This window comes from Amblyomma maculatum, chromosome 2 (assembly GCF_055883805.1).
Source record: "Amblyomma maculatum isolate TAMU_Amacu chromosome 2, ASM5588380v1, whole genome shotgun sequence".
Lineage (NCBI taxonomy): Eukaryota > Metazoa > Arthropoda > Arachnida > Ixodida > Ixodidae > Amblyomma > Amblyomma maculatum.
In genome coordinates, this window is record NC_139345.1 from 100986903 (window position 1) to 101010953 (window position 24051).

At 48.2% G+C, this 24051-nt stretch overlaps 1 protein-coding gene across 3 annotated transcripts in view; it reads right to left on the minus strand.

The window, feature by feature from the left end:
- Positions 1-3243: 3243 nt before the first annotated feature.
- LOC146199414 (uncharacterized) overlaps positions 3244-24051 on the minus strand; it is a 105768-nt gene continuing 84960 nt past the window's right edge. For all 3 annotated transcript variants that reach the window (XM_084594885.1, XM_084594886.1, XM_084594887.1), the window contains exons 4-14: positions 23765-23906; positions 22994-23087; positions 21737-21856; positions 21194-21250; positions 20661-20795; positions 18123-19572; positions 15905-16133; positions 13705-14088; positions 8279-8555; positions 7382-7585; positions 3244-5844 (exon numbers count right to left, since the gene is read on the minus strand). In XM_084594885.1, coding sequence (XP_084451011.1) covers positions 5569-5844; positions 7382-7585; positions 8279-8555; positions 13705-14088; positions 15905-16133; positions 18123-19572; positions 20661-20795; positions 21194-21250; positions 21737-21856; positions 22994-23087; positions 23765-23906 — 3368 coding nt within the window. In that variant the 3' untranslated portion in view covers positions 3244-5568. The remainder of the gene's footprint in view (positions 5845-7381; positions 7586-8278; positions 8556-13704; positions 14089-15904; positions 16134-18122; positions 19573-20660; positions 20796-21193; positions 21251-21736; positions 21857-22993; positions 23088-23764; positions 23907-24051) is intronic.

Here is a 24051-nt window from a genome sequence, read left to right on the forward strand (position 1 = left end):
AAAAAAATCGCAACTTCCCAGATTAATATTTTTGCATTTTCTTTCGAGCCGTCATATGTCTACTTCGTGCACCAACACCTTCAAGACCACAATTACATTCGTCTTTACTCAACCCTATCTAAATAAATTGTTGCCGGGTGTCTTAACGAGCATATGCAAAATTCCTAAATATAGAGAGTTGCAATTAAAAACAAGTTGCAGAAACAAAGTTTCTGCCGCGAAAGACACAATTTACTCTTTAAATCTCGTAGTCATACAGCCGAGTAACAAAGACACACTAATTATTCTTTTATTTAACAAAGTTCGGTGGTTATTGGAAAAGACGATATACCATAGTGATTTTCGAAACAACTAAAAGCTCATTTCCTAAAGCGCTGCAACGTGAGGAATTCCGGAGCTGTTTTTCCGCATGAAATCGCGACTGAGCGCATTAGACGCGCAAGAAGCTCGGGACAGCCGCGACGTCAGCTGATGACGTGTTGCTACTGCGTTCCGTTCGAAGTGCAAGTGGTATTGTTCCACGTAACGGGGCATTCTTTTGCTCCGCAGCTTGGTGCAAGGAACAGGGCAGTCATTGCCAAATGCGTGGTCCTGTTTGAGAACGGCGAAACGTGCACGACACATCGCAGTAGACAAGGAGTTCGAATTTGGCGCCATAGACTGCAGCTCATCAGTGCACGTCGCGTCTGCATTGAACTTCCTGTTGTCAGATCTGGTATCGTGCGGAGAAAATCCTCGGTTTTCCTCGCACTGCGGGGCTTTAGGAAAATAGTTTTGATTTGACATCACCTTGTTCACGGCTTCAAAATAGGCACCGGGCTGCGTTAATTATAAAGCTGCCAGAAAATTTCAGTGAATTATTAGAAGAATTAGACGTTGTGGAGTAATTAAGTTGTATTTTTATGATTGATAGAGAGTTTGTTCCCGGAAATATTTTGTTGCGAACTCTGAACCTTTAGGAATTTTCGAAAGAGTTCTCTCAAATACCCGGAATAAGCAAATTATTACATCTGAGATATATAGATCGTTCGTACTTCGTGACAGATACTCAGAAATTGACAATTTCTTGGAAATAGTTTTTTGACATAACTTTTTACGCATTTCATAACTTCACAATAGCACCCGCTCTGGTAGTTGCTTATCTGTTCTCCCTACAACACTGGCATACTGCAGCAAAGCCAACTACTCGAGCAATAAACCTGAAAGATCGTGGTAGAAGGCCACCGTTGAAGTTCAAGCTAATAAACGGCTCGTTATCTGTGAATCCTGCGTGCGCGCTGATTCGCGAGCTTGGGGAAATACGTCTAACGTATGCACTTGAAGTCGCAGCATGCGGAACACCATTGGATGACCAGAGTAGAAGCGGAGAGGGCTATGGGGCCGTACATACACGTATGCTCGTTATACTCGATGCAAGAAGCGCTGAAAAACTTTTCAGGGGCACGTATCCTCTGGGTGCTTTTTCAGTCGACATGTGTGTCTCAAGGTGAAGCTTGAGCGTCGGCCTTATTCAAACCGTCAAACCATGCATAAATATGCTTAACACAGCTTTCGCTCGTGTCACAAGGTTCAAGCCGTGTTTAAACACCACAATTTTCCCCTGTTGAGTCGAGAGTCGCTTGCAACTGTGTGACCTTAGATGGGCAGTGCTGTTGCGGTCCGTGGCGGCCTTGTCACCTTGTGAGTGGCCGCATAATCATGGCTTTGTCGGCAAGGGCGAGCAGTCTTCTGCAATGGCGTATAACTAGCAAACAGACTCGATTCTAAGACTTTGATTTGCTACCGTTTCCAACGCTGGGATCGGGCGGAGTTTTACGCGCGGGTGTGTTGTACCGTGGCACCATCCTTTGGGAGAGCGTGGAATCCTGAGAGAGCGAACTGGTCCCGTGAAATCTTGTTAGGTGCCCGGATGTTCACGTTTCGTGGCCTGGGCGAAGAGAAATCAGAGCCCGGGTGACTGAAAATCGGTTCCCGGATGTTGGCTCTCGGTTTTATTCTCTCTTTCTCGGCTTAGGAAAGAGCGGGTCTGCAATCTTCGCCAGACGAATTCTTCTGCCTTGATCAATGGCTTGTCCGGGGGGGGGGGGGGGGGGGGCGGATAAATCCTCCGCTCAAATTTATAGTGATTTGTGATATCGTGAAAGGATACCAGACCATCTCTCGTGGACCTCATCGGAACCGCCGGCTCACCTGCTCGGCTGACGAAACCTCGATCATTTGTATGAGCCGCCTCGTTACCAGGGTTCCCAGAGTGTGACAATACCCATACAATCCGCCTTTTTCACAAAAAGTGCGCCCTCTGGGAGTGGTTGAAAATTCGTCTGCTACTGGTTGAAAACGTCTTTGGAGCCAGCGAAATGATGTGTGTTCTCGACAGCTACCGCCATATATCGCATACGCCTGCCACTAATATTAACTACACATGGCTGCCGAGATTGGCTACGGCTGCGCCGATCGCGGAGGCCAAGAACTGCGCATGCGCAGCTGGGTTGGTGGTTTGTTTTCAACCAGGGGAGAGACGCGCATGCGCAGGGCGGCCTTGGGAAAAAGGCGGATTTCTACCTCCCTAAGTTCTCGTCCCTTGGCCTGTGTAAGTTGTGCCGCTGTACCGGATATTCTGTCCCTCGCCAAATTTCGGATGGCTGTTTTTGAGTCACTGAATATCAAGTCAGCTTTAGTGCGAGATATAGTTAATGCTATAGCTGCCTCCTCTGCAGCTTCTGGGGAGTGGGTTCTGTCTTATCCAGAGGTCGCTGATAGTCCTCGCCCGTCCACCACCACAACTATAAATGCGTTCTTGTCCTTATGATCCGCAAGGTCTACATAGACGGCCCCTTTGTAGTTCCCATACTTAGCTTGCAAAGCTATGGCTCTTGCCTTCCTGCGACCTTCATGATACACAGGATGCTTATTCTTGGGCATAGGGTGAAATATCCTTATCCCCACTCACAGGCTGAAGAAGACGGCGAGGTGGGCCATAGTGAAGAGTTCAAGGTAATTCATCGACACCCGGCGAATTAGTTACAGCCCGGAGAGTAGATCTACTGGTCTAATATATAATGTAGGAACCGTTTACCAGGGGAAAATAGGCAGGGTAACGCGAATTGTGTGTTTTGAAATGAGGCAAATCTTTCCAGCGCCTTATGATTCTCCAGCAAGAGGAGTCACGTGATCTGCTTGCGCGCCGCTTGCCTAAGCTGTGGAGCTTGCGCCAAATACAGAACATGGATACTAGAATAATTCTTATACAATTTTATTCGCCATTCAGAAAGTAAATTATGACACTTGATCGTTTCGCGGGGCATAAACACAGTGCAGATAACAGCTGCACAAAACAAAAAAGAAAGGCAAACATTTCGTAAAGCCACAGAATGAGCCATTCGAAGGTCATTACCACGTAATGACAAGTCCCAGCTACATGCTATTTTTATGTACAGATTTCTTAGGCTGGGAAGCATAAGGCACTCACTCGTTTCCAAAACATTCAGCCCAAGGCCTCACACAGTCTTATGATATCACGAATGGAACCTATCCGGGCACAAGGGAGTGGTAGCCAATTTCATTACTTTTTTTTTTTTGCCGTTATTCTGAAGGATGTGGGAACAGAGAGGTGACTAAATAAATTGAGCAGTAGTTTCCAGATGTTTCTTTTGTGCGTGTACATGGAGGTTGGGCAAGTCCAAGTTCTCCCCAAAGACCATTCAGGTTCCCAGAACTATAAAATAATTAAACTATTAATGACGATAGCGATTGCACATATTACAAATACGCCTAGCCGGTAATGTAACAAAACTAACTTCCTCATATGATAGTAGCAATTTATGCATATCATTTCAGAGGTATACTGCAGAATGATTCAGGGAGCAGGAACATTATCCTCTTCATATTCTGATTAGGTATGCTGTTTCTGGATAGACAACACCAAATGCAGAGCCATACTGTGGTGACATCAGTAGCCAAGCTGTTTTCTTGGCAGAATCGAGCTGACCAGAGTGGAATGACAAACATCGAGGTGACGTTCAATGTCATTTGGCACATGTTTGTAATGATGGTTAAGCAGTACATAAAAAAAATGGCAAAAGAAAATCTGACTCAGCAACGCCTCCTTGTAGGGGCGCTGACAGAACAGTAATTAACACTGTAAAATCAATGTAAAATACTTCTAATGAGATACCTTGTGAATCAGCTATATACTTAAAGAAAAATTAAGTTCAGTGTAAGGCCACTAAGTTTCTCTAGGTGGCCGAAGATGCGACTAGACATGGTGTCATATAAGTTGATAACATCTGAAAAATAGCAAGTGCGATAATACCTGAAAAGACCTTGCTTATTCAAATACTGATAAACATGAAACTTTTAAAGCTGGCTCGAGCATTAAGCCTGTTCGCAAGGTCCATATATCTCTACTACATTAAAACCAAAGCACTTGCCATTTTTTTACAGCACATTTTTCCAGGACCCATAAGCCTCGCTAAGCTCCACTTTATTTCTGGCCCTGAACAAAATGTCATAGCCTAGATATTTGCTACTGTAAAACTCTCAAAGCTGAAACTATTTTGCATGCCACAGTTTGTGATCTGCTTATGCTGACATTTCAGAAAAAACGCTACCTCAACAATGTCTTATAACACATGAGAGCTACATCGCGAATCCTATGGCAGTCCGTCAGAATTCATGCAAGTTTAACATTCTTCTCAGCTCTTGAACCTCTATATAGTTTAAGAGCCTGTATGAATGATTCTATACATAATTGGTATATGACTGACATCTTCCTCAGAAGAAACATACTGTGTGTCCAATCTGTACAAGAACCATCTAGTTTCATATGCTTAATCAGCAAATGACTAAAACTATTCAGGTCGCTCAAGATGTACAATGCCGAAATAGCAGTGCATTTGCAGGCGAGTTTGCTTCAAAGAGCTGAGACAGATACGACAGTAGTTAAAAAGAAGCACCAGAAGTTATAGTATTTAAAAACTGTATAAAATATATTTAAGGTACAAAGGAACTGCTGCGAGAGCAGCGCGTTACTTTGTACATGATGTCCCGACTGCACTGAGGCTGCACTCGTACATATTACAAATTTCTTTGCTTTGAGCAAGGAATGCTCAGGATCTGTTGCGGAGCTTAGTTTACAGCAATTCATCGCAGAAAGACTCTTTTTTTAATTTAATATAGTAGCAAGTGTGAGTACCTACCACAGAAGAGAGTAGTCCTCAGTATAGCTCCCTGAAATAAGCTGCTGCAGGGTGACGAGTGTGAGTACCTACCATAGCAGAGAGTAGTCCTCAGTTTAGCTCTCTCAAATAAGCTGCTGCAAGGTCTAACAAAAATATGAAAGCCTTTCAAATAGATTCTTTGCCATAACAAGAAAGCTGCTTTGAGATGCATGTAATAGACCTAGTTCAACACCCTTAAAAAAGTGTCCTTATTCCAGCTGGCACGTAGCTAGTACACGACTGTTGCGTAATAATTACCACCGTTTTATGCTTCACAAGAAAGACCAGGCTCATCGGTGCGATAGTATCACGCTGGTTGATCTGTCGTTTTCGCTCATCCATTCATTGGTCACTCGAGCGAGTCGTGGCTCTGGAAGGTACACCTGCCAGCGCCGCAGTCGGCTGGAGCAGCCGCGCCGCACTTTCGCACAGACACCGGACTTGTCGCAGACAGAGGCGCGGCTTGTCCTAAGAGCTGGGAGAACAGCGTGGTGCCCGGGTGCACAGTGGCCCTGTTGCGACCCTCGTGAAGAGCCACTCGGTTCCGGCAGAAGCGCAGCGTCTCGCAGGCCAAGTCACCCACCGTCCAGTGTCGCTCTTCCACCTTGAAGCTCACCTGAGACAGCTGCAAGTATCGGATGAGAGTGTGAAGACGACACAAGAATGCTAAATTGGGCGAGTTGGTGCATTCGCATTTTAGGAAAACGTAGCGCAAAGAAGACAAGGACAAAAAAAGAAGGAAACACACACGAGCAAAGACGACACAGACTCGCGTTTCCGACATGACCGGACATTCATGCTTTGTGTTTCCACGGGCACAGTATGTCTAGCGACATTCCCGGAATTGCGAAGTCCCTTAAATGTTGTTCGTTCACCGTGAGCGCGGAAACAAATGATGCCGATTTGTGCGACACCACTCAAAACCCTGTATCTCAAACGAGTGGACCGCAATTTCGCCACCAATTATTACTGTAAGTGGCGACATGCACACCCATTTCAAACGGAATATATAAGGCCAGTCGAGAAAAGGAAAGACGCAATCCGAGAGCGACGAATAAACGGACGATAAACCTGCAAATGTAAGTAGTAAGAACTAACATTGTTGAAAAGCGCAGATTGCCTCGCGTTTCAGAATTTCATGAAACGAGTTTTTCTTCGTTTCAAAAACTGATGTGCCATTTTCTTTTCGACGGCTTCGCACTCCCTATGATCACTAACCACCCAACTGAGTTAATTATAAGTTATTTGTGAGGTTTAGTTAATTAAAAAATTAGACAATTTTCTACTATAAATTTCATCCGCCGTAGCTGAGTTCGTCGTTGGCGATTTTTCTTTCTTTTTTTTTTTTCTATCTCGAAGTCCCATTTTCCAGACATTTTCGAAATTTTTCACTCAATATGAAAGGGAGCTATAACTTGACACAAAAAGGCAAATTTATCAGTTATGTCTCTATTGAAATCAGTAATTACTTTTGGGCATTATACGCCAAGTGGAATTCTAGTTAGAAAACAAAAAAGGGCGCGCGTCAAGCATAATTACGGAGTAATATTTTATGGAATGCTCAATTGAGCGATGCCTCCTCGCCGAGCGCGAATGCTCCACGGAGCATTCTCCTTAACTGGGTGTTTCCTGGACACTGGAATACCGCGTGGACTTTGGGCTATGACTACTACAGCGCTTGAGCTTGGCGCACAGCAGCAAACAATAAAGAGATAGCCCACACAGCGTAGCAGCAGATGCAGACAGCCGTCTAGATAACTATATACTATCGCGAAGAACAGCTTCAAAAGAGCTCTGATTCCTCACTCAAGCTGCACCGTCTAGCAGTCCTAACTGTGCACTTCTAGCTCCACTACAGAACCACAAGCAATTAAGGCTAATCCAGTATTTTCGGCTAGCCAATCGGATACAGCCCAACGAAAACGCAGCTTTTGCCCCAAAAATACCCGGCCGACTCTCAGATATCATGGACAATCCCCTTGGACCTACATACTATAACGGAACAACGCAAGGTGCGGCATATTAAAAGAGAGGTTCAATATGGTTTCATCGAATTAACCGCGGCGTCGTGAAAAATCGGTCGATGCTATTGCTCTGCCGCTTTTTTATCGAGTTATATCTATATCGGACAATAGAACCCATAACTTGACCGGTTTGCTTACCTGTTCGAGGCTGGGCTCGCCGCCAGTGTAGACCACGAGGCCGGGTACTCCGGCAACACTGGCCGCGATCCACTGGACGATGGCCTCGAGTTGGGCGTCACCCGATGGATCGGGGCAGTCGCGTGCCCACCGACACGTGGCCACGGGACGTACGCCAGACGCCGACGCTCGCATCGGGAAAGAAGGCGCCGAACGGAAGGCTTCCTGCGTCAGTGACGAGCACGGCTACATACGGCAGGCCGTAATCGAGTTGGCGACCCCAACCGTTAATGTGACAACTGGCATCAGCCGAAATTTGAACGCGTGGCCGCATCCGCATGGGCAACCGTGCCGTGCCGCAGTCGCTAACGACTTTTTGTGCTTGTCTACATCCCTGATGTAGGAAAGAGCAGGGATAGAGACCAAAACATGCCGCCACGCTCCCGGAGCCTTCAACCTATGTACACCTTTCGATAGCAAGAAAAAGAAACGCCAAATCAGCTAACGCTGATTGATGCGCTAAACTGGTAAGTTATAGCTCTACGAATGTTTTCCTTACTTGTTTTATGTATTTTTCGCTCACCACGCTGCGCTTGAAGTCACGCTGTGTCGATGACAAACCTGGCTTCAATGCCTCGGAGGTTCATACCAGACATTCGCCGGAGCGCGACATTTTTTTCTGCGCATGCGCGAGAATACGAGAATACTTTTGCCAATGGATAAAAAAAAAATAAAGCAATCCATTTATGTTGTTCTTTTTTTAGGTTTTGTTCAGTGATAGTTTCGAGCAGATGAGCCTGAGGGCGACAACCGAACGTGAAGGCACTATACCGTTGCGCATGCGCAAAGCACGAGATCGATCTCCGACGAGTGCTACGGGGGCTTCAACGCCCGCAATGGCGAGCAAACGACGCCTACCGAGTCCTGTTGTGGAGGCTCCTCATCGACGGAGACGAAGCTCTCGCGCTTTCTCTCCGCGCTACCTCCGCTGGCCGTGTCGAAGTCCTGCGCCTCGCGCGGCTCTTCGTCCGGTGCACTCTCGACACCGTCGTCCTCCGAGGTGCCGCCGCCCGAGGAAGTCAGGTCGGGCGACACCGGCCGAAACGAGTGCGCCTTGATGAACTCCGTGTCCTGGCGCGTCAGACCCAGGGAGCAGGAGTTCCCGTGGCTCCCTTCCTCGGAGGTCTTCCTGCACCTGGAAGCAGAACGCTAACACGTCAGGGCTAACGTCCGGCGCTCGGGAACAGTGCTACTTTTTTTTTTTTTTTGCCGCGACAAAATGCCACCACCAGGAGCTGTATAACTGCGCAGCTGCTTATGCAGTTTCCTTGTTCTTAACCCCAAATCAACGTTGTCATCTCCCGTTTCTTCCCGCTCCCTCCTCACCCAGGTATATACCTTCTTTCCCGGACTCAGATGTACGAACTGCCTTTTGATCCCGTTTCCTTACTTTCCTTGAGTTTGGAGGCGAGAGTATCACAGGAGGCTCTGCGTTCCGGCAACTTCCATGCCTTCAGTTGCACGGGGTTGAATATATACCGACATCAGAAAGATGAAGAGGGACGTTTTACGAAAAAAGAAAAAAGGTTAGACGCCTGCATATTAGATAATACGCAGCTATGCTACTCTGCAAGATCCCATGTGCAGCACGCTCTACATCTGAGCGCACTACCGCCATTTACTGTGGACGTGTCTATAGTAGTCAATTAAAACAGCCCCAAACAAATCCGAGCGTATAAAAACGGAAATTTCCACAAGGTGAAAAAAACAACAACAAATAAAGCGACCAGAGAAGGGAGGGCTGAGGTCTTACCGCTCCAGATTTGCTGAGCCTGCACTAGTGGGCCAGGAACGAATCCCGGCCTCGGCGGCCGCTTTTCGATGGAGGCGAAAAGCAAGGCGCCCGTGTGCTGTGCGATGTCAGTGCACGCTAACAAACCTCAGGTGGCCGAAATTTCCGGAGTCCTGCACTACGGCGTCTCTCATAGCCTGAGTCGCTTTAGGACGTTAAACCACACAAACCAAACCAAACCAACTATAGTGGTCCAGGTTGCCTAGGCGGCAGAGACAAATTCCACAGCGGAAGCAAAACGACCAGGAAAGATGCCGAAGTGACAACCCCGGAAAAAAAAGGAGAAAAATAGCCTCGCAACAAACTGATATACGAAGTGGCTAGGTTAAAAAGCTATATCATGCAATCATGCCTTCGTTAAAGCGAATGGCGTCTCAATAAAACTTTAGCAAAGGTCAGACGACTTCCTTTGTCGGGATTCTCACTCCTTTAAAAGTTGTAGGCCGTCATTGCACCCGCCGCCACTTAGGTGGTGGACGACGGCTGTTGCGGCGCGCGTCTTCCTCTCCCTCTCCTTTTTCTTTCCTTCTCTACTTTCTCTCTTCTGTCCGCACGAGGCAGCGGAGGTGGCTCAGCTACAGAGCCAGTGGCAGGCCAGTGCATTTTCTTTTCCTTCTTCCTACAGCCACAACAACATCTTGCCTCCAGCCATGCATTAGCAGTCCCTCGTTAACGAACGTCCCCCTTGCCTGCGCCGACGACGACGCGCGGGCCAACGAAACCCGAGCCGTCGTTGCCTTGGAACTGGACCGTCCTCGGACCATGTGCGCGACCATAGCAATGCCTTCTTTACAGGCGCTCGCGTTTCTCTCTTTCCTTCGCCACGAAAACCTATTCACTAAAACTTGAAAAAAGCATGCGAGCAATAGGTGTCCTATCAGTCCTATCTTCAAATCAAACATTTTAAAGCTAGCATCACTAACATCGAAGATATCGCCGATAGAAAATCACGGTCCTCCCTCCCCCAACTCCACGCATGCAGGCGAAGAAGACAAAAATGAAGAAACAAGCCGTGATGGCGCCCCACCACGCTCGGTTTTGCCCGCGTCACTTGGCCTCGGCGGCTGCTTTTCGATGGAGGCGAAAAGCAAGGCGCCCGTGTGCTGTGCAATGTCAGTGCACGTTAAAAAACCCCATGTGTTCGAAATTTCTGGAGTCCTCCACTACGGCGTCTCTCATAGCCTGAGTCGCTTTGGGACGTTAAACCCCTCAAACCAAACCTTGGGAGCGTCCAATATGAGTGGGCGCACGTAGCAAGCATCGATGACATCCCATGTGTGGTTTGCGTCATATGGGAGGTATGCGCGGGGGCAGCGTGCCAGCCTAACCGGTTGCAAGCGGTCACCAGGAGCTATTTTTAAAAATTATTTGTGAGTTATCAGCACCGCACAAAACATTTAAATTTGGCTCGAATACTCACAGCGACCCCGTCAATGAATTTCTTCCACTATATAAAGGTAATACAGTGGTGAATAGCTTTAACGTGAACTACCACTAAATAATTATAAAATCACTGAGGTCGCTCTTTATCAGACGGTGAATGTATTCGTTGCACTGTAGACGACTGAAAAATTTTGTCGCCTTCACCAATTATGGGTGCTTCAGCAATATTTTCGTTCATAGTAGCGCTCTGGTGTCGACGTAACTCGATGATGTGGTGTTGCACACATTGGTCAGTTTCATAAAATCGAGAAATGCTTGGCCAGCATTGCTGTGCTTTACGTCGATCAAGTTGTATGACCTCAATTAAGATCTGGAAAAAAAAAATAGAGTTAACGAAACACTACATTCCCGCTCAAAGCGCGATGCGAGCATTCTTTAGCGTTCTCATCAAACTCTGTCCCCACCAACACTCCTCTTTCCTTTATTTCTGCCCGTAACTCGCCTCAGCTCGGTCATTATATAAAAAAAGACGAGCAGAATTTTAAACAAAAAAGCAATTAAGGCCCAAAAGTCGTCATTTTTTTCTGCACTAAAAACAGGAACAAGCGGCGAACCCAGATATTTGCTGCCCGCAGCTGCTTGCTTCGAAAAAGGTTATTTATTACTTCTGAAATATAAATCCACCTTTAGAGCCGTATACATTCAGACTGTCCCTATAAGCGCCTCGTAGCAAAGAGCGTGGCTCGACAATGCTGTGCCCTTGGCTGAAATAACTCCTCTGTGTGCGCTCCTCACTCATATTGAACTCTTCAAAATGCGCCCGCTGTCCCTTTGGCGGCCAGAGCAAAGCATTGCACATTATTTCTCGGTAGATGCTAACCATATGTGGAATCTTTCACATCCCTCGGACGAGGACCATATAATAATAACGGGAATTGATGCCAACGGACACATACAATTATTTACAGGCGCACGCTTTTACCCATCATGCTTTACATGCCGACCCATTAATGGGGCCCAGACTTTTCGCGCGTCGTTCCTGCTTTTGTACACGGCGACCTATGCGAAATACAAGAGAACGAAGCTTTACGGACACAATGAGCAGTGCGGTTTTTGTTTTGTTTTTTTCGAAAGCAATTTCTCGAGGAAATTACTCTTTTGCTAAATTAATGACCCAAAGAAATCTATTACATTACTAATTTACTGGGTGAGGAACAAGAATTCATTACACCGCAAATCACTGTATTTGCACGAATGTCACACTAGCTTTTTTGCTAATTCATCGATTTCAGAACTCATCTGACGTTTTACGTATATATATAAGTGAAAAGAAGCTTCATACTGATTCCAGTTTCATTTGGGGTCGACGTTTCGGCAGGAGCTCTGCCTTCTTGAGAAAGGTAGGGCTCCTGCTGAAACGTCGACTCCAAATACAACTGGAATCAATATGAAGCTTTTTTCACTTGTGTAGAACCTCTAGCAACCAAGTACGTCTATTTACTTATACCATATATATATATATATATATATATATATATATATATATATATATATATATATATATATATATATATATAGCCCCGCTGTGGCGCAGTGGTTAGGGCGCTCGACTACAGTTCCCAAGGAAGTGGGATCGAATCCTGGCCTCGGCGGTTGCGTTTCAATGGAGGCGAAACGGAGTAGCGTCCGTGTGCTGTGCGATATATCATCATCATCAGCCTGATTATACCCACTGCAGCAACGTTTATAGATATACTTCTATAAACGTTGCACTGCAGGGCGAAGGCCTCTCCCATATTTCTCCACTTAACCCGGTTCTGTGCTAGCTGCATCCACTTGACCCCTGCGAACTTCTTAATCTCATCCGCCCACCTAACTTTCTGCCGCCCCCTGCTATGCTTTTCTTCCCTTGGAATCCAGTTTGTTACCCTCAGCGACCATCGGTTATCCTCTCTTCGCACTACATGTCCTCCCCATGTCCATTTCTTCTTCTTAATTTCCACTAGAATGTCGGTAACTTGAGTTATTTCTCTGACCCACTCTGCACGCTTCCTATCTCTTAATGTTACCCCTACCATTTTTCGTTCCATAGCCCTCTGGGTTGTCCTCAACTTAAGTAGAACTCTCTTGGTTAGCCTCCACGTTTCAGCCCCATAGGTTAGTACAGGCAAGATGCAACTGTTGTATACTTTCCTCTTGAGCGATACCGGTAAGCTGCTAGTCATAATCTGCGAGTCTATATATATATATATATATATATATATATATATATATATATATATATATATATATATATATATATATATATATATATATATATATATATATATATATCGGTACCGATGAAAAGATGTGACACGATTTTAGCCCTATAGCGTTAGAGGTTCCGTTCTCCGGAAAATCGGCGTCGGCGCTATTTGCGTGCCCCCGCCGCAGTGGTGCAGTGGTCGTCGGACTACTGTGCCGGAGTCCCCGGGTTCGACCCCGACCGCCGGCGGGTGCATTTCGATGGAGGCGAAACGAAGTGGCGTCGGTGGTGTCCATGTGCAGTGCGATGTTAGTATGCCCAGGTGGTGGAAATTACTCCGGAGGCTTCCACTACGGCACCCCTTTCTCTTTTCCCGCTTTCACTCCCACCTTCCCTTACGGCGCGGTTCAAGTGTCCAGGGAGCAAGTGCGACAGCTACTGCGCCTTTCCTTTCCTGCGAACCAATCAATTATTTGCGTGCTGTGAGCGAGCGATTATTGACATGCACGCTCTCCTCAAGACTGGCCGTGGCCTGAATCGGTGGTTTCTCGTGTCGACTGCTAGGTGGTGAGATGTACCTGCAGTTGCGAATGTTCCAGCAGGAGGTAAATATAGCTGCGGTAGTTTTCTCCATTTCCCCTTCTCTCTTCTCCTTTTTGGCTTAATGGGAGAGCCAGGGCCCGGGAGACAGCCCAGGACAACGGTATCCTGGACTGAGGAAACCACCCAGGCTATTCCGTTAAACAATCAAAGTTTACTCTCTCTCTCTGTCGGCCCGCAGTCGACATGTGTCAGGATGATGAGAACGGGATTGGGTCTCGGTATGGGGCCAATGAGAGAGAAAGAGAGAGAAAAGCGCACCTGAACCTGGCCTTGAAGGGGACCGGCAGGTTTGGATTGACGCCGTCGAAGGAGTACGCTTTGGGCCGACCCCGGCCCGTGGTCATCACCAGCGTCTGCCGGCGCCCAGGCGAGGAGGTCATGACCAGCTCAGAGGCGATGGACAGTGGCGGCAGCTCGCGCGCCGATCCCCTGGTGGGAAGCAGCACGTGCAGCGTGGGCTCCGAGTTCGCGGCACGCACGGCGCCCACGGGAAGAGGGGCGCGCGAGAAGCCCAGCTCGGGGTCCTCGTCGATGTCGTCCATGTCGCTGCTGCCGCTCGAGTAGCTGGCGCGCAAGCTGCGGCTGAGCCGGCGTGCCAGTCGCCGGCCCCGGCGTCGGATGCGGCGCCGGAAGTCTTCGTACCTGCGAAAGCAAAATGCGACGGTATGGTTTTATTGAAGCGAGAGCTTCACAATGCCACACCACGCCAGGTAAAATTAACGTCGCCGTGCAGAGCAAGAGCCGCTACTGCGCATGCGCCGAGAAACATGTGCGCCGCGTGACGTCAGAGTTGCGCCCCCGCCGACTCCGCAGCCTCGCTGCGCCGTTATAGTGCGCCGCTCGGCCGCCGCTGACTCCATAGCCTCGCTATGCGCGTATCACACGCGCAGTAGCTACAGATGCGACATGCGTGACGTGCGTGACAGATGCGTCGAGCTTGATCATTGCAGTCTTAGCTAGCACAACAGTATCTCGGTTAATCGCTGTACAGGCGTGGAAGACAAACAGAAGATAAACAAGCTGTGACAGTAAGGAGCTTCACTACGTGTCACATAAAGGAAAGGTTAATAGCGCAACAAAAAGATACTCACTATACACCAACTAGCCGAGCAATCAGTTTTAGTTTACTACGTGTAACCGTGCGTACAAGCTTTCGCGACACACTATGCTTAACAGGAGCCAAACCACAGCCATTTTCTCATAGCGCAAGGGCAGCTTGGTCAAAATGTTAAAATGTTTTAGAGTATACGAGGCAGGGTCTAGGATCCAGTTTTCCAAAGCATTCATAGAAGCGGAGCACCTGGTGTTAAGGAAAACTTGCGCCCGTGGGTAGCCGGCGGTTCTAAGGAGAATATTCAAACCACCTGACCATCACTGAGGTGGACTCCATTGTACTAATATGCGTACCACGTATGCTTGCTTCTGCCTCCTCCACGCAGACAAGCGTACCATGCTCCCGCGTGCGAGAAGTGTTCTTCGAAGAAAGCAAAGCCCAGTGCTCCGATATTGCCGGTTTTTTTTTCTCAGGTGCGGAATATGTTATTACACAGAACTTTGAAATTACAATGAAGAAAGTGCAGCGAAAAGAAGATGACAGCGGATGTACAGCCTTTGCCAAAAGTGTAGAGCCCAGTAGGTTTGTTTCTCAGCCGTGCGGTGGCTCTGATTTAGCATTAGTGAAGGTCCTTCCCCATGGAGAGGGTAGGACAAAAAATCTCGGCATAAATTTGAAACGCTGGAAATGCATTACAAAACGCACGAAGTTTCTCAGAAGGAGACCCCCTGGGCTCAACATTTTTCACAAACACTTCACATTTAGAGACACAAGGCGAACAGAAAGAGCCACATACAGTACGTTACAAGAAAGAGATAATGGCATCCTAGCCAAAACCAAGCAAATGGAATTAAATTGGCAGGGCATGCGATGCAGAGAGAGATAAATGGAAGTCCTCTTTCACTGCGTAAGCAATACTACGCCAGGTTTCAGCCCGTCGCGTAAACCCGGTCGGTAGCAACGTTTGACCTTTAGAGCGACCGCAGATGGGGCCCCTCTTCAAGCCGTAGGGTAAACCCGGTCGGTAGCCACGCCGCGCCGCAGAAGCAGAAGAAGAAGAAAGAACAGAAAGAGAAGCTACGTCGACTTTGCTTACGCAACCTACCGGATTTAACTAAAGCTAAACCCCAGCTAAGGCATGACAGTGGGGCATGAGGACGACGTCGTAAGTATCTGGGGGTAAATGTATATACGTGGCTTCAGCTTGTACAAGATACGATTAGTTTTAAGGACAAATGGCATACCTTAATTCTAACGCAAAGAAAGGAGTTGTGCTGACGATGACGATCCTGTTCGAATAAATATGATAAGCGAAAGTTGGCTGGCAGAGTATGTCCGCACTAAGCGCGACTAGCTCCACAGTCCCCTTCTTTGAAGTCAAAGCCCCCGTCGCAGTGCACTCGCCTCTCGTGCTTGCTGAGCGAGGAGGCGAGGTAGTCCTCATCGTCGCTCCGGTAGTCGAGCACGAACCCCACCGAACTGGCCGAGTCGTCCCTGCTCAGGCGCTGCGACAGCGACGAGAAGGCACTCGATCCGCCGCCGCTGGCCTGCGAGCGCTGCGAGCGCTCCCGGCGCGACTTGAAGCTGCGAGGCCGGGCATCGCTAGGCACGCCGACATGGCCTCCATCGGGACCTGTGCAGAGCGCCAAAGGCTGGCAAGGTTAATCCGATGCGCTCAATGGACAGTACCGTGCAGTAGTTAGCTTCCCCGATTAAGTGTTGCATACCACTTGTGCTCAGGACTGTACATGTTAACTCGATGGTGGTAATGACCCTGCTCTTCAGGATATCTGGCGTCGGCGTTACGAGTGAAGAATCGCAGGCATGGTTCTGGCAGGTAGATGGCAGCTGACATAGCCGTGCACTAATTGGTCGTCGGGCTGTGCGACGTCACGTGACCACTTAACATGATCAATTTAGCAGGGGCTACCATCTCGGGCATCTTATTTCAGATAGGAGCGTGAGACTGAAATGCAGCCATCCAAGACCCTAGCGCATTGCTATAGTCGGACATGCTACCCCTCGACCACGTAGGCTCGTCCATACGGATTAAGAGATGCTCTGAGCCTATGTCGGGTGGTCTTTCACACAATGTGGTAGCCTACGACTGTACGCTAATTAATACGTTAGATAACAGTCACCAATTAAATGATTAGTGATAGACGACTAGCAAAGTACATATACGTCAACGAGAATTCACAAGGGAAGCCACGGACGGGAGCTGTTAATGCTGTCGCGTTATACCGTTAAAGACGTAGCTTACGTGTCCCCCTCCCCTATTTAATACTGAAAGGGGATTGATGCCCGAACAACATTGGGAATGTATTAAGTAACTCAAATCTCAGTGACGTTGTTATCCTTAATAAAAATGGCTGCTACCAACTCCTGGGGACTGGCCAATGCACAAGCCCTCGCTATTTCGCTTGTATACCTTTGTCTCTCTACCATTTAATCGCTAGGCAAGCGGCTGCAGAGCAGAAGCGTAAGCTGTTGAGAGAGGGTGCTCAGATCTTCTGTGGGCGGCCATGAAAACAAATCCATAAACCGAAAATCCAGCGCGCGTGGATGGCGCAGCCGCTGCCATGCCACTTGCTACGGGTGATGCGGAGGAAACTCATCGCTCGTAGACAAAAGCAGGTTGTGTTTAGAGCAGAGGCGGATGCCAATCAGTGACGTAGCAATACCTATGTGCGCCAGGCGACGAAGGTCTCGCCACAAGAGAGGCGTCGGTGCAAATGGGCAGGTCTTCAGCTTTTGAAAATGAGTCTCAGACAACGTTTGTGCTAGAATGGCCGCGTTAGAATGAGAGCGTAAAGGAAACGCAATTTTGATTTCGTACAAATGTAGCCATTCGGATTACACACGAGGACTAGCCTCGTTGAAGGAATCGCTTAATATGTAATTTTCCAATGCGTGTTGCTAGCAAGGCAGTTTTATAGGGCTACGGGATCGGCAGTCTGGCCGGTGCCCTGACCACCGCCACCACCACGAGACATGCAAAATTGAGCCTGTGTGGGGACCCGATGTGTCGCCGCTTTTCCCTGTTGGGGCAATTAAAATCTTCCTCAAAACGGAAAAACGTTGTAGCACTTCGGCGCCACTTGCTTCGCGAGTCGAAAACGGCGATTTGCCTATTGGGTTAAAACTACGTGATCATCCCTGAAAATCAGCCTTTGACAGGCTCAAGGAAGGGCCGCGAAAACATTTCCGATGGTTTTTAACGAGACACAGGAAGATTTTCTACCGGCAGAGAGACAGCATAAATCATACTCCTGTCAGTGACCTCCGCTCCTGAGGTGTACGCGCACCACAAGTATGACTGCCTATCTTGTTGCTTCACCGCATAATTATGAAAAGTAGTGAAAATAATGTTTCCCATGCCATCTCGCAATAATAAATCAAGCTAACTCATGCAACGCAACGATGCCTGCTGGTCCCCTTCGACTATGCGAAGCAAAAGCTCCGGGTGGAACTTTTAATTCTTTACATAATGCACTTTTATAGTGTTCACTCTATCACTTATCCAATCTTGTCTTAAGGCTCATATACGTCCCCTTTTTTCCGTGTGAATTAAAACTTGTCGTGCACTGATGGCGCAAAAGGGTAAATAATGGTAGCTCACTGTCTTCGAGGCTCTCGTCTGCCGTGTGGTATACGTCGTCGCACGATTTCTGCGATGGTAGCCGCGGCAACGGCAGGCGAGTCGTCGACGACCCGGACGCAGTCCTCCGGTGTCCCCGTGCTGGAGGTGCACTCTCCGCCCACGGCTGCTGCTGCTGCGCCAAGGCCCACTCTTCCGTCTCCTTGGACACGTCCCGTGCCAGCGGCGGCCTTTCGATACCAGGCGACTCGAGCTCGACGCTCTCCTGCCTCCGGCAGACGTTGTCTTCGGGTGCAGACTCCAGCGACAGCTGGACCCGAGGCGAGGAGACTGGGGGCGACGTGAAGACTTTCAATGGGGCCACTTTGCTATCCTGCTGCCCTTCCTTGCTGGTGGTTTTATTACTGAGAGCTGAGAACTCGCAGTGCGGCAGCGGTATCGGTGGAGGGTGGCCGTCGCTCTGCCTCCTCTGGTCTAGAAGAATTTCGGCGGCAGGACGAAAGGCCGACTTGCGCGTGAGCAGCGGTGACAGATTGACCGGGCGGAACACCATGGCCCCCTGGGATCCACTGCCTCGCCGCTCGGGTCTAGGAGAAGGGTGCCTCTGGGCGCACAATACGGCCTGCGTAAGAAGCGGCGCTGATGATGACGAAGAAGGGGACAGCTGGCTGGAAGAGATGCTGTTCAAGATCTTTTCCAGGCTTCGGTTCTTCTCCAGGGAACCTCTGGAGCCAGAGCCGCCCAGAGACCTAAGACTTCTTCTCGAGGTAGGTGGCGGCGGCTTCGTCGCCAAGGGTCTCGCGATATTGGGACCCGTTAGAGATGTCAATACGTCCGAGACTTTGGCATTAGTTTCAGTTTCAGTTTTCTGCATAAGACTGTCATCTTCTTTCTTTCCTGTCGGGCTTGGGCTCCGTGAACTTAGTACTCTAAAGCACTTTCGAGGGGTGCTAGGTTTCACTGGTTGCGGCGGTAGTGGTGCCTCAGGTTTGACGGCATGGGCTGTATTCTTTCGCAGAGCTCCAAGGAGAGCGGCTATCGTAGGGGCCTGGCTCTCCAGCTGTGGCGTACGCGTGGGCTGGCCCTGCAAGTCGGCTTTGGTGCTCGTGTCGGTGACGGTTTTCGTTCTCGAGCGTTGCGGGGGAGGAGGCCTGCAGTCCCCGAAGTGCTCTTTGCCGTCGATAACCTGCCGTTGGTCAGGCGAAGAGTCCGTGGCGTGGACGCTGCTTCGCGAAGAAGACGTCTTAGACGAAGACAACGAGTGGAAGCACGGGGGATCGTGGCCCGTAGCGCTAGAGCTGGAGCTCCGGCCCACGGGCGAGGGCCGACGCTGGCTGAGGGCCTGCCGGAAGACCACGAGGCACTTGTTCAGCTCGCGCAGTAGGGACGCGTCCTCGAACTGTCCCATCGGGTGAGAGGAATGGTCCTTCAAGTCCAGAAGGCATACGGCGCACTCGGATGGTCCGAAAACCTGCGAAGGCGGCGAGAAACGTGGAGAAACCCTATGCTGTGAGGAATGTCCGCGAGCCTGAAATTGCGAATCGCCTGTACGTCGTAGCTCGTAGACAATATTACAGATATGATAACATAGCCATTGCGACTGAGGTCACTCGGATGTCGCATTCAGCCCAATACAGACTGACTATTTTATTTTATATCATGCGTATTTTCGCGTATGCGAGTAGCTCAGCCAGCATGGGCATGAAATGCGGATGTGCAAATATGTTCATGAAAAGAGCAAGGGGGAAGGGGACTGCGAGAAAAGTGTTGAACAGATCACTTTACCTCCATCTACAGCAGTTGAGCCTTCTGGCAATTATCTGCAGCGTTCCTAGATTGCCCTCAGCCAAAAAATATTTGCAGACTGTACATTATCCTCCAATAAAAACAAAAACAAAATCAGATTTATACACTGGCCATCCCGCCTAAGCTCCCTGCGCAGCAACACCTCAACTTTAATCATCGGGCGCAGCTTTGTTGACTGAAATAGGGCCAGCTGTGCTGTATACAGTGAGTGGGCGAAGAAGTTTTCAAAATCGCATTTTTTTCTATTTTAGTCGTTTCTCAGATACTAACAAACTCACTTAATGTAAATACTCAACGAGGTTCGACGCGCCCCCAGTGAACAAGGTTTTACATACACAGTAATTAGCCTGAAGCAGTTCTGCTTTTTCCTTCGTGGTAGCTTCGATTTTATTGCACTTAATGCCACTTCAAGCGCCACGTACGATATGTCCACCAAGAAGCAACATGACTCTGTGCTGTTGATTAGATACGCATGTCCGCAAGAAGTAAGAGCAGGCTACCTTGTCCTGCAGGGAATCTGCATGCTAATTTTTCAGCATGAAGTCGCACACATTGCAGCGCATCTCCCTCCTACGAAACTGTAGACCGTAGTGTACTACGTAGGTAGCACGCTCCTGAACGCACTTCCAAGCCCACTCCCAATCGTACGCCTCCGGCAATACTTAAAAGACATTTAAAATACTTAAGCATATTAGCACTCAATAGTGTTCACCCCAGTGTACTCCCTAATAAATCACCGGAGCCTATTCGTACCGGTTCACCGCTGGCCTGTGGCCTCGGGTCGAGTGGGAGCAGGCCATCTACGGTGAGAGCTTCATTGTCGCCCAACAGCTCGACGAAGAGCAGCGCAGCCAGCACTTCGGGGCAGTTGAGAAATACAGAGCACTCCTGGATGTGAAGACAAGTGACCCGGCACAGAAATCAAATGACACTTCCGCTCCTATATAGATAACTGTATGAGGAAGGTGTTGAAAAAAGTGCCAATCGGCTGCACACACAAAAAAAAAGCCTTGCAATTAAAACGTTTCACTTGATTAAAGCGACGAAATAGTAGAAGACAGACCCTATCTCAATACTGTAAATGCATTAACGCTGAGTAGTTTACGAAAAAAACATTGCGGATACCGACGTACCCTGACGATGACAGAGTTCGTACTCACACAGGTAATGAATGGGTTTTGTTTATCTTCAGAAAAAACAAAAAACCTTTCTAGTTTCATATTAACGTCAGCGGTGTCATGAGCTCATCAGCGCGATATATAAAAAAACAAAAACATTTTACTTACCACTGTACAATTGCTTCCGAGAAATTCACTCCCGACGTTAGGCCCGGAGGGATAGCACTGAAAAAGCGAATGACAAAATCAATGCTTTGGCTTTTTCAGGATAAGTTTGAAGCGATAGTAATTAAGTTAGTGTGGGCAATTAAAAAAGAAATAAAAATAACGTTGCCCAGCCCGCACCGCAAAAAGCACCACGAGCTTAAACCAATATAAAATAAAAGATGGCAAAAAGAAATTTTTCATTGCAGAAAATAAAAAGGGAGGGAGGGAGTGTAAATCAAATCTATTAAAAGTGTTGAGGGGGAGGGGGGACTGCTCAGTGGAATTATTTTAGAAATGAGTAATTATTCGGCTAGCAATGCTCTAGTTCTTAGGACAGAAGTGGTAGCAGCTACCTGTAATGCCTCTTTTTGGTTATGAGACACAGGATTGACGAATTTTCAACCAAATTATAAAATCCCTGTCCCGCCAGCACCTTGACGTCACATCTGGCAAGTAGAGCGCGACACTACCGCAGCACTGTCACTGCCAAGCGCGCGCCCATACCTTGAGCAAGATGGGTTCGGCCTCCTCGATGATCCCCCTGGTGCGAACCATGAGCGGGCACAGGGGACAGTCGCTGCACATCCACTCGGGTAGCGACATTAGGTTCTTGGCGGCAGTCACCTGTGGGCCGACCCACGAAGTTACGTTTTATTAATTTTATTAGCGTTTATTTATTACCTCTGGCTTGCCAACACAGTGTCCTCTTTTATTATAGCATGACTTTGCATACTGTTCACTGAAACAGAGACACACTGTCGAGCCTATTGGGTTTTTATATGCATAGAAAGTCTTGAAAACAGAGTTTCTTACTCTTACCTAGAGGGAAAGCTGTGCTGCCGTCTATGGGAGTTTACATGGAGTTTCCAGACGGCCAGTTCAGCCACAATGGGCGCTCAAAGCATCATGGGCCAGAGAGCTACCGAGTGCAGAACTACAACTTTTGGCCAAAACTAATGCAAAGATAAACGTTGTTCTACCGTAAATAATGTCCTAAGATTGAATATTGTGACTATAAATTGCAAAAAGAGAGAGAAACAGCATGTCAGTGTGATATTTATCCAATATAAGCGATGGCTCTTTCTCCTATTGGCTTAGTTTTGAGCAGCACAAATACCAATATTTCGCTCTTAATAGGCAAAATTTGAAACAGAAAAACGTTATAAAAATATTTATGGTTGTGCAATCACTTAAGGAAGTTTTTAGTGGCATTTCGGGAAACAAAAACCATTTATTGGCGACGTCTGCGTTTGCGCCTTCGCTACTATGGCTTTCGCGGTCTATGTACGGACCTTCAGATGATGATGATGACGAAAAAGAAACATTGCAGTAACGCCACTCCACGTACCCGAGAAAAACCTACTGTCCCGCAACAAGTAGCACACCGGCCCATGATTCTTAGCGCGCCCATGGTGGCTGAAGGGCAGCGCCCTCAGCTTTCCCTCTAGTTAGTGTGAGGAACTCTATGCTTGAAAAGGCACAAAATCAACAGAATGGAACCCCATGCGAAGAATAGCCACACAACGCAAGCCGCACAGAAAGAGGAAGCTACACGACAACAGTAAGCTACACAACGCGAGTAGGCCGCACGCAAAAATAAACCGCACTATCAACGCAAATCACATTAGAAAAGTAAACTATAAGAAAAACGTCTTCTTGCGAGAAGTCAGTGTGACGATCAATATTAAAGGGCACGTTGCATCATTTCCCATATCCGTCTCTGCCCGACTGCGCCCTGTATCTCGAGCAATCATTTCGAACCTGCCTGCAGAAGTACACGGTGCCCTCCGGTTCATCCTGGAAGGTGCAGTCGAAGTAGGCGAATAGGCTCCGCAATTTCTCGCAGTGGCAGGGCCTGGAAATGGAAAAGCACGACGCTTGTTTACTGCTGCTCACAGCACTTGGCTACGCGCTCTGTTCGTGAAAAGGAAGCAAATATTGTTACGCGTCAGCAAGGCGAAACATGCAGCAGCTTCAGCGTGAACGGTCCACACTAGGCCAGCCCATGTCGTCGCGTATTTGCTTTAATAAGTGATACTTCAAGCTCAGTCTGGCGACTGAGAAACAAGGGCGCGATGTATTTTGTCGTCCATTTGATCCTGCGAAACGATACTGCAGCCGTTATTATTTCGCAGGAAAACACACGAGGTTCATTCAAGAAATACGCTTCAGGTGTTTTTGCTAGCCTACATCCTCGTTTCAGTACTATACGCTACATGTCTCCCTAAGAAGCCTCAAAAAACGTCGCAAACTGTACGCCAGCGACGACAAACTAAACTGCTTTACAATGAGAAACAATACAGAATGATATTGAACAGGATGTAAGAAAACTTAGTCGCCAGCCCGAATGAGCAATGTGACGTACACGTCGAGTCCTGCATGGCCAAGAGCGCGCCTGACGGCGCGGGCTGCAGCAGTACTACTCTCAAAGCTCCGTTACTTGCGAATATTAGCCCTGAAGCACAGCTTATATGCCGAACTAGCCATTTCAAGCCCGTGCAGCTGACTTGTCACTCCTAGCGTCACACTCACGTTCCGAGGTAGGGGAACAGCTCGGAGCAGTTGAAGTCCAGCAGCGTTGGGTGCGTGCGGGGAGTGCGCTTGGGGAACGTCGAGAAGAAAGCGTTGGCCAGCAGAGACGCCACGAACGGCCGGCTCAGCGCGAACATGCCCTCTGCGAAGGTAATGGGACAAATAGAAGCGGCATACCGTCAAGAACAAGAAACTACGATAACCATTTAACCCTTTCTTTAACACTGTGAATAGGTCACCGTTGAGTCACAGATATTGCGCGCTATTTCAACGCTATACTAATAAAC